The 11,148-nt window shown below is 36.0% G+C and overlaps 1 protein-coding gene across 4 annotated transcripts in view; it reads left to right on the forward strand.

The window, feature by feature from the left end:
• Nucleotides 1–6,486, forward strand: part of LOC129725457 (cyclin-dependent kinase 14) — a 173,387-nt gene extending 166,901 nt beyond the window's left edge. For all 4 annotated transcript variants that reach the window (XM_055681329.1, XM_055681330.1, XM_055681331.1 and 1 more), the window contains one exon: nt 9–6,486. In XM_055681329.1, the coding sequence (XP_055537304.1) occupies nt 9–82 (74 nt within the window). In that variant the 3' untranslated portion in view covers nt 83–6,486. The remainder of the gene's footprint in view (nt 1–8) is intronic.
• Nucleotides 6,487–11,148: the final 4,662 nt, after the last annotated feature.

An 11,148-nucleotide genomic window follows, 5' to 3' on the forward strand; every position in this document is an offset into this window, starting at 1 on the left:
TTCCACAGAGCTATCCATCTTCTCCGTCGAAGGTGTGTACCTGCATCAGGAGCCGAATCGCATCCATCCACACCATAAATGAGAGTTAAGACAAAGCAAAACCCTAGATGCAATACGTTATTATTGTTAATAGTGAATTCATGCGGACCCTAAATGCAAAGAAGAAATAATTAATCCATCAGATGTAGCCGTAACTAGCAGCGCACGGGCACACGGTGTACCCACAACCTCTTCCCACAATTTTGTGTTCTGTGATCAAGCAAAGAAGCTGAATGATGATGTAGAACTTCCTCCTGTTGGATTAATTTTGCGAGGCGTGTATCAAGTTTGTCGCAAGCAAAGTCACTGTGTAGTGGAAAGAAAAAAACATTGGTCGGCAGACATATTGTCAATAGACGATTTGTCCGACTTTAGACGCAGTACACAAAACCTTCAAACAGTGGACCATCGCTGGAAGCACCAAGATTCGTAGATATGCGATACCAGCAGTACCACACCAGGATAACTAGGTAATCGATTTATTAACCTTCGCACAGACAAATGAATTGCGAAACAACCTATGTGACAAAATGATTCGGATAAAAGGTATCTATTCTAGAGCACTTCAGTACGAAGACCAGCCTAGAAGACCTTTTTTATATATCGCGCCGAAGTAACTCTTCATATTATAGATCATTACTTTTTACGATACTTAGTTTCGTTAACACAATTAACAAAAATGTATTATTCGTTGGAGTTTTATTTTTTTATATCCAACTTTCCCAAAAATAATATAATTTAGTTTTTTTTTGAAAATTGGTTTTAAGCCTAGGTTCGTTAAAATTGATTTTATCATGCAGTTTAGGGAAACGTATTAAACACAAATTGTATATGAATTGAAGGAAAACAAACTGAAGCAGGTATCGTTCAGTTCCTGTTGAGATCTCAAACGGAACTGGAAGCAATTTGTAATGCTAGGAGAGCAAAGTAATAAAAATCGTGATTTCAGTTAAGCTTATACAGTGTATTCAGTTAGGTTTTGTAACACTTTTCTATTTCCAGCTCACAATACTATAACTAGAGTCAAAATTTCACTGTTCTAGCTGTCGAATAGCTGTTGAACAGCTATTAGCGGAATAAAAATCTAAAATTTAGACTAAACCATAATCTGTAATTATTGGAAATGACTATAAATTGTTCAAACGTTAGGGAAAAATCTATTCAAAGGTAGTGCAAAAGCATGACTGTGACGAATGAAAGTGGCTACGCAGCAAATCGATAGCACACAGTGACCTCTTTTTATACTGAAAAGGGATTGAAACGTATTGATTTTTACAGAACATAGAGGAGCTATTAAACTGAATAAACAAATAATTTCATTTATATATGTTTTAGTATCTTTTTCGTTTTAAGTTTCTAAAATTCCGAAATCTTGTTTACTATTACATTTAAGTTTTTTTTTTGATATTGTAGAGGAGAACCGAAACGGAAAAAGTTTGTCGTTTACAGTACACACTATGCCAAACAGTCTCTATTTTTGATAACCAATTCAGTGCAAGGAGAAAAAAATACACCGAAAACAATGCTAAGAAGAAGCAAAATATCGACCGAAAACCCCCTCAGGGACCGAAAATACGATTGCTGTTTAACCATATGTTTTACAACTAAAACCAGTTGTATTAGTGGAGATAAAAAAATATCTGCCAAAAGGAGGTTTATTGATAAACCAAAAACAAAACGAATCCCAATTCTGAGCGCGTAGCGATAATTGATTTTTTTTGCCAATAATGTTTAGCGTAGCCGGCCATACCCCCTAACTAAACTTTTGTAGATCAAAAATATTGTAGCAAACTTCTTCTAAATAAATATTATAGTGAAGCAAACAGTTCCGCTCCGTTAGGGGATTAGAATGAATTAAAATTCTCAAACCGCTAACCCGCCATAAGCATTATTCTTAGCCAATGGATCGAACTTCTTTCCACCAGAAGAAGTTAGGTAATCGTAGGTGTAGAATCAGCAGCCTGTTTAAATGTTCCTTAAATCACTGCTCATTTTTCGGTCACATTTTGTTCACACTAAGAAAGCTAATCAATCGTTGAATTCGCCATATTGGGATTTTAGAATGTAACGATACCTGGAACATAACTAACGGAAATCAAAATTAAACAAAAAAATAATGGTAGAGGAAGGTAGCAAATAGACAACAATTAGAGAGCAAGACGGAGAGAGGGCTTATTGTCTAAGTGAATGCGAAGGTAGTCTGGAAAGCAAGGTGGAATGACCATTTAAGCTTCTGCTTTTCAAATGCCCTCTTTTTTACTTGGGACAGATGTAATGCTCAGCCTATGGGATCAGTAAATTAAAAGGGATGCATTTGCGATGAATTTAATAAATTTTGATTCGGCTGTTCGCATATGAGTTTCATAAAATAACGCGAATCCCAATATAAAATATTTTACTTTAAATTTCAAATAGTAAGTGATTTATTTGAAAATTGTTTTTCGAATAATTTTCTTCACGAATAAAATTTAAATTCGAGTAGGTATATATTACGATAAAATTACAGGGTATCATCAATGTGGTCCACCGCCTTGTTGCATAGTGATTAGTTTACTAATAGTGTGTGTTAGGTAATTTGTATATTGCGCATAAGTAATCGTATTAGCCAGTTTACGAGTTACTGTTTCGCAATTAAAAATAATAAATTTTATCAACATCGTGTCCTCTTTTACTTGAAAATTTATGAAATGTGCACACACTAATTTTTGTATGTTATGTTTTTAGCAGTCTTACATACCCATTGTGTGTAACAAAGAGGCCCACATCATTTACACAAGCATGTTGCAAAAAAAAACGGATGATTTGTTTATTTTTTTCGCCCATTTGCTTCCAACACGGTGTGTAAAGAAAGCAAAATACGCAACTCCAGAAAGTTTATATTGTGAAGTGTAAGCGCAGAAAGCTCTCGCAGAGAGACTTTTCCGATTGCAACTGAGAAATTATAGATAGCGCACATTTTGCTGTCTGCTTTCGCTCATTGATAAGCGCACAATGGTGAAAATCTAGATACCTGAAAACTTTTCTGGCTGTTTCCTTAATAACCTATGCTAAAGCTTAGAGCTCTGCCCAGATACAAGTCATTTACTCAACAGCACGCAGCTTTGGGTCGGCTACTCATATGGGCTCCCTACGCGCAAAGGCGCCGCTCAATTAGGTTGTGCATATTTTTTCTCATTAACAATGCCTATTTGAAAACTAACGTAAGTTAATTTATGTGTAATAAATACACAAAGGTGAGTAACTGGACAAGACTGATTTTCAGTATGAATGGATGAACTGCCACAATTCTACTGATGTGTTTCCTCTAGCGCAGGCAGAGTAAACATTTCGAGTAATTATAATTATTCCTGGTATCGTGCTTCCCGACCATGCCAAGAAAACAATTTCCATAGTTTCACGTTAATCCTCGAATGCGTGTCAGTTGTAACCCTTGAGTTGGCTTGAAAAACGTTTCATATACAACCACAAATTATATTTTTATTCAAATTCTATGAAATAGAAGACCGAAGAGAAAAATATGGCCATAATTTTCAAAGCATGTTCGAATATACCAGAATGAATCAAAACGAAAAAAGAAAAGTTCAAACTAGATGCGATTTCCTGTAAACCCCAGTGTGGTTTAGGTGAAACTCCGTGCTCGAATTTTGCCCAAATATTGCAAGATAACTTTCTCGAAAATCATTAAAATTACGTGTAATTTTTACGCCCAAAATTGTCAAGTGTAAAAAAACTAACCTCAAAATTTTACGAAAAAAAAACTACCGTCCAATTTCACCTTAATTCTTCACAAATTCTAGTGTTGCTGTTGTACGAAATTAGTAGTTGAATGACACAAAGTTATACTCCAAATTATGAGTATAATGTTTGCATTTCTAATGGTAGGAAATTTTCATAAAAATTGCGTTTATGTTGCCTACCGTTTGCTTCGTTTTGTTTTTTTTTTTGAAATTTTTCAAGATGACAGTGCTGAAGAACAAATTTTGTGGAACATATAACTACTCGTACTTGCTGTTACACTTTCCCGATACTGCTACCTAATTTGACATACTCGCTTGAGTGTAAAATCAAGCGGGAGAAGTTAAGAAAAATTAAAAAGCATAGCTACTGCAACTTTAGAATTTTTTGCAAAATTTCTGTGCTCGAACCAGATAAAAAACGTAGCATTGTTAATGCAGATGCAGATAATGTTTTTTTTTGCGTTTGTTAAACGTTAACTAAATTTGAGCTACGTTTTCGTTTCGAAGGGCAAAACGAACATAGTATTTTTGATACATCTAGAAAATTTGAAATATTCGTTAACTGTCGAATTAGAAATGTTGTGAACTTCGTAATATCGGAGAGTTTTTTTTTTTCAATTTTTAAGTGTAACTCTATCGTGTCATCTGCGTTTCTAAAGAAATGCGTTTCTAAAGAAACATACGACAGATGCATTTCGATGCTCACTGAAAGATTATTATTTTACCTTCAGGGGATAAAATGACAAAAAGCGATAAGAGGAACTAGCTATTATTTATACAAATTATCCATTTCACTGGGATAATGGGCCCCCTCCCCCTTCGCTAGTAAACAGGAATAGAAAAATCTCACATTAAAGCCAAGCAAGCAGCTTTGAACCGGGCTGTCTAAGGTTTAGGTGTATAGATGTTTGAATTTATGATAGTTTAACATAATTGAGTTCGTTCTGAATTGAATGTGATAAATTGATTATATTTAAAGATAAAAACAAAAGTAAGAACAAAACAAAATCGTAAATACAAATCTACAACAGTTTACAGCAAGAACCACTACTTCAACTAATATAAAATAAACGTAAGACAAGAGGGAACCAGAAATTAAAGTGTTAGATGATACTGGCGGTTGAGTCACTGTAGTGACCTTAAATGTGTTATTAAATGAATGCAAGGAAAAGCAAACATAATACGTTTTATAATGAAAACTCGAACGATATTTTTAAAGGAATCTACTCGATAATAAAGTTCAGCTACAGACAAACAAACACGCAAAGACTTGTAAATAAACATGATCCAAAGGGAACGTAGCAGAGAGAAAAAAATTTCTCCAAAATCTACCAAGAAACTTCAACTAATGTTAGTGAAAAAGCCACATTTCTACTTGATGATATAAAATTACTATAGAAATAGATGTTGCGAATGATGATTATTGAGTGGTTGGATTTAGGTCTGTTTTATACTATTGTGAAATGAAACAGTTTTCCAAAAAAGAAGTTGAGTTTTTTGGAATGTGATGGAGTGACTCATTTTAATAATGAATCAACGATGTATGTTGCAAAATGGGTTCAGTATAGTCTATATCATTTATTTATCGCAGAGTGCAGCAGGAATGGTTTTATTTAGCCAGCAGTGGGGCTAAGAAAGAAAAAACGCTCTTCGTTGTTGTTCCTCAGTGAAATCATCAAAACAATTGAATTCAAATATAACAATTAGAGCCGTAGAGTAGATAACAGTTATAGGCATATTGGGGTAAATAATCATTAGAATTGAGACAGAGTAAACAATCAGCACAGCATTAAATCTTCACACAACAACGGTTCTTAGACAACTGAAATCAAAGCAACAAGCATTGCATTATAACTAAAGTACGGTAATTAGTGGAATAAACAGACAACGTAATCCGTTAGGGGCTTTCGAAGGCAGTTTCTCTAGCATAACAGCAGCTACAACTGCTGATGAATTTTCGCCTGAAATTGAAAATTCATTTTTCTCAACTGAACTTTTGAAAAAGGCAATTATTTTCCAAAAATCAAAATCAAAAGTTGATAAAAAAAACTATCCAAATCACGCGTAGAATCAGTAGAATTGCACACACCGCACACCTATCAGATACTGAAACATTCCTATTGGTTTTGTCTAATCTCTTTGCGGGTTTTTCAAAGTTTTAGAGATTCTTTGTTGTTAACAAAAAGCATTAGGTCGCAAAATTCTCGCTGCACAAGCGCTCGCACGTCCCATCCCGAAAATTTCGTCCATAGATAAACTGAAGATAACAGAAAAATGAACAATGTGGTCTAACTGTAAGTAGTTTTCTATGAATCAACTGTTTGGTTATTACGCTCATAAGATTATTGTTGCGTATTTATTTTTTTCGTAGAAATGCTTTTAGCAGGTTCTGTTGATATTGGACCGAACGAGTCAAAATGGTCATCACGAGGATACTATCCAATTCAAACTGGAGAGAATATTGTTTCTCTAGCTGAGAGGATCGTGTACTTTTTTGTACACCGCAAAACATGAAATAGTCACAACTGAATACCAACAAGACAAGGATGAAAAACATTGAAAAGTAGATGAAGTATGAAATTTTCTTTTGGAATTATGTAAATATAGTTTTAAATACATGAAAATTATTGTTTATGTATTAAACTAAAAGCAAATTATATATTACAATTTAATGAAAAGATTGAGTAAATAAATAAAATATATAAAAACATTTATTGCAGAATAAGTTAAAGAAAGAAGTCCCAACAATTCTGAAGACTGTAAGATACAAAGTGTATTTTGTGCAACTAATTAACGATACTGTGTTATAATTGCAGAAAAAAGTGGTAGTATTATTGTCGCCTCAGTAGAAAGTCGAATTTTTCGACTAGCGATATTCGATTTTTCTCTCATACCGTACATTATACTTAACGTCGGAAGCAATGCGCTGCTCAAAAAAAAATAACATTAGAAAAACCTTGAAAGTTGCTGTAATTATACATAGTTATACCATAATTTATCTATGTTTTTCATTGTAAATACATCAATTTTACATTGACCCTCTAGTGCCCAGTGCCGCCTTTAGACGGCCTTCAGTCAAACCTTTAAAAAGCTTCAATAAGGACTTAAAAAATGTTTACAAGGCTTTATAATGGTTTTTTCGAAGCCCGTCTAAAAATTAATTTGGGCACTAGAGGGTTAAATATCATTGTCCAGAACAATAAAAAACATCGTTTTGCCATTTTTACCATGAAAAAGGGGGGTCGTTATGTATCTTAACAGCATTTTTTAAGGCATATTTCCCATACATTTAGAAGTCACTGACAATGTTTTTCATGGTAAAACTATTGTTGGTGGTAGATTCAACAACAAAAAACGTTGTTAAAACATGGCAATGACAACAATCGTTTACAAGCTTACAGTGAAAATACCGTGTTTTTTATGGTTACAATAAAAACATTGTCCGTTAACTGTTCTCACCGCAAAATACATCGTTATTTTTTTTTCCGGTGTATAGCAAATCAGATGCGCAAATCGGAACTCTCTCAGCTGGTCTCGAGGTACGATGCTGGCCTAACAAGCCAGTTGCGTAGCTCGAGTCTCGGCTGTTAGTGTCAGTAGGATCGTAGCGCTGGCCCCGCAATTGTCCTGTACACTTAACAGTTGGCTGCGAAGTCTGTGTATAAGAAACAGAAGGTCGAGTTCCGATACGGAATGTAGCACCAAGGCTTTGCTTTGCTTTGCTATGAGAATAAAGTCGAATGTCGCTAGTCGACAACTCCAATTTTTAACTGAATGCATAATATGTTATACCGTAAAACGCGATCTAATTGAGGATCGTAAATTGTACTTGCCAGCATTTAGTAGAGAGCACCGCTTAACGATCTGTTTTGGTCCGTTTGAAATGCTATACCTGAATTGCATGTACTTTGGTATTTGAGAAGACTTCCGTGTGTAATGTAGTGATGGGAAATATCGCCCAAAACAGACATCGATAACAATCGATAATTCCGGTGCTTTTATCGATATTATCGATAAGTATCGATAATTTGACAGCTAACGTTTGCGGTAAAAAAAAATTTTCAGATGGTGATGAAAAAAAAACTATTTCAGATGGTGATGAAAAAAAAACTATGACATAAAATTGAGTTGGATAAATTTCCCATGGAAGATTATCATGTTAGCTTCCTCACAAAAAAATATTACGTCCTTGCGTGCAGCCTTCCGGCAGTTAACCGGAGCATTCGCCATGGCGGACGAAAACATGCGTGTAGCCATGCTTTTAAGCTCTTTCTTCGTTTTTTTATTAATTCCTCCTCCGTTTTCGCGACAAAATTGTTGGAATAGATCTTGCGCTTCAAGTTTGTCCAGAAATTCTCGATGAGAAGCAGGTGGGGAACATTGGGCCGATTCGCCGACTTCGGTACCACATCGATGTTCAGCCGCTCCATCTCCTCCAATGATCGCTTCGAGTAGTTAGCCGACGTCAAATCTGGCCAGAACACCGTGTCTTTGCGCTTATGGTATTTCTTGATGAACGACGCAACTTCTGTCAGGCACTTCGTACTATAAATTTCCGTGTTCACGGCCAGCCCGGAGCGAAAGAAGAGCAACTGTGACATCCCTTTCTCACTGATTGTCAGCCACAGCCGCACCTTCTTGGGGAACTTGGTCTGTGAAATAAACTTTACCTCGGTGCTCACTTCCTTCGTGGGGGAGGTAAAATACGAAGAGCCCTGCTAGTCGTTGCCATCCAGGGTGAGATAGGTCTAGTCGTCCAGTACCACTGTCGCGTCGCGATTCGCCGAGAAAATCGACTTGACCATTTAATTCCACCGCTGTCGCTGCATCATTGCCTGCAGCTCCGAGACCAGTGGACGGGACTGCCGCTTCCTGCATGTATGTCCATGTTCTCCAGATGCTTTTTCACTGTTTTAGAGCATGCACCAACCTCTCGACCAAGTGAACGCAGCGATTTAGCCAATTTTCCCTCGGTCTTCCTCTTCAGCATCCTTTGAAGCTTCTTGTCGCTCAGGGTCGTTGGCCGTCCGGAACCGGGCTTTCTTTCGATGCTCTGAACGTTGTCCAATAGTGTCAAGATGTTGTAGATGCCAGAACCGGCATACCCGGCGTCCACAAAGTGCCGCACGATGTTCGTTTTTGACGCGGCGAGGTACCGTTTTTGAACGCGCACACTTCTGTACGGAGTAGCTTCACTTTTTTCGTCATCACAGTTAGAGTTTGACTGATAGAGCTGTCAATTTTTTTTTGCTAACTCATGGGTTACTATGATTGATGATGCATGAGTAGTTTCGTCAGTGCGATTGAAGGTAAACCCATGAAAAATCGGCCATTTTTGTCCATTTTTTTACCGCATACGTTATTGGACAAATGCAATTTTACTATATAAATTTGCGTTTGCGTTGCGTTGACATCAATGTGACAGTAAATGTATGGGCTAACTGTCAAATTGCCGCAAAGGCAGCCGCAACGTATTCATTGTGTTAAGACCTTGAATGACAAATCTTACGATACTGCGAATGAAAATTCAAACAACCGGAGGAGTTAAACAGTTTGTTTTGGAAATTCTTCGGGTTTTACGCCGGGAGTGCTTTCTACGGAGTAGATTCAAGCCGAAGTTCATTTTGAAGGTTGTATAATAAGGGAAATAATTGAAGCAGGCAAAATTCTATCAATTTTTAAATGGCCAGAACTTCACGAAAAATGATTCAATTCTGACAAAACAGGTTTCATTTTACTGAAAAACTGTCCTAGTTTCCTAGTATAACTTGGGAACTGGACGTGACCAAGGGTCACTGGAAATGTTTCGGATTTCCGGAGTGTGTGCCAAAGTGTACATTTTTGCAACGCGTAGAACTTTTTCTGACATTCTGTTTCACCTAGGTTCATATGTTTTCAATAAATCAGAATTTATTTCGGGTTCATTGGTAACCACAGATTAAAAATTCGCCAAGGAATCATCGAGGTATGAATTTATTAGGTATGGGTGTTGATTTTGGCGGTTTTTTCCCTGTTGGGTACTAACTTTCTTTGAGCTTGCAGCACTCTAGCAGAATTCAATCGAACATTGTGGGTGTGTAGGTCTTATTAAACAAAGCAACTTTGCAATCTTGCGTTTGAAAAGTTATCTGGATTAACATTTAAAAAGGTCAGATTATTTTCACGCGGATTTTCTCTAAAAGGTTATTTATGCAGATTTTCAAATTTACGTGGTTTTTTACGCGAATTTTTGAATTAAAGCGGTTTATCAAGCGGATTTCTGTATTAACATGGTTTTTTCACGAGGCATGTATCCCCCGCGTAAGAAAACCTAACTGTATTTTAACCCTTTTCTTATGAATCAATATATCTTAGTAAAAATTATCTGAGCTTTCCTTCAAAAATATAAAAAAATGAGTTAAAGATCCTACTCTGAAAAACATATAATTTTAAAGATAAAAAATGATTTTAGAAAATATCGGTGATCTCAAATTTTTTTTAAATGAAGTATTTTAGATAGACCTAAAACGTTCTATGCGTTGCAAAAATGTACACTGTGACACACACTCTTGAAATCCGCAACATTTTCGGTGTAGGTTGGTCACACCAAGTTCCCAAATAATACTAATATAATACTGTTTTCCAGTGAAATGAAACCGGTCATCAAAATTGATTAATTTTTCGTAAAGTTCTGGCCATTCGAAATTCGAGAGAATTTTATTTATCTCAATTATTTTGTCTACCCCCTGTATAAACCAGGATACTTCTTTGGCGAAACAATTTCGTTGATTTGGGTTTTTAGTGGAACTAAAAATTGTTTGTTGGGTAACAGATACTTTAAACTTAAACAGTTCCAAGTTAAACTAAACAATTACCAGAGAATTACCAATAGACTGTCGCTATACATGTCCATCATATTATAAGACTTGGCAAGCCAAAGAAAATGCATTTTATTATAATTTCGTATCATTGCTTTTTATGAGATGGTGCAAAAAGTTTGGATATTTTTTTAAAGTTCTCCAGTACTAAGTTGTCGAATTCATCTGTTCTTAGGAAACTAAAAACTATAAATACCTTTTTAGTTACCATTATTTCTCAGAAACTCAGTGACACCCGGGGCGAACCTTTACACCACCCCCAACAATGCTAAATCTTGTCGAATAACAGCACCCAACAAATACCTAGCGGCAAAAGCAACTCCTGGGGTAGGGTAGGTGAGGTCTCCTTCTTTTGGGTCTCCTCCAGTAACCAGCCGCACTGACTTGTGCTCACCCTTATAATATCGATAATTATCGTTAACGTCAAAAAATTAACGATAATATCGATGACCAGCATTTATCGATATTATCGATAAGTATCGATAAGTGTAATGTGTTCTGGGACCACTGGTCAG

The sequence above is a fragment of the Wyeomyia smithii genome, chromosome 2 (assembly GCF_029784165.1).
Source record: "Wyeomyia smithii strain HCP4-BCI-WySm-NY-G18 chromosome 2, ASM2978416v1, whole genome shotgun sequence".
NCBI classification, from domain to species: domain Eukaryota; kingdom Metazoa; phylum Arthropoda; class Insecta; order Diptera; family Culicidae; genus Wyeomyia; species Wyeomyia smithii.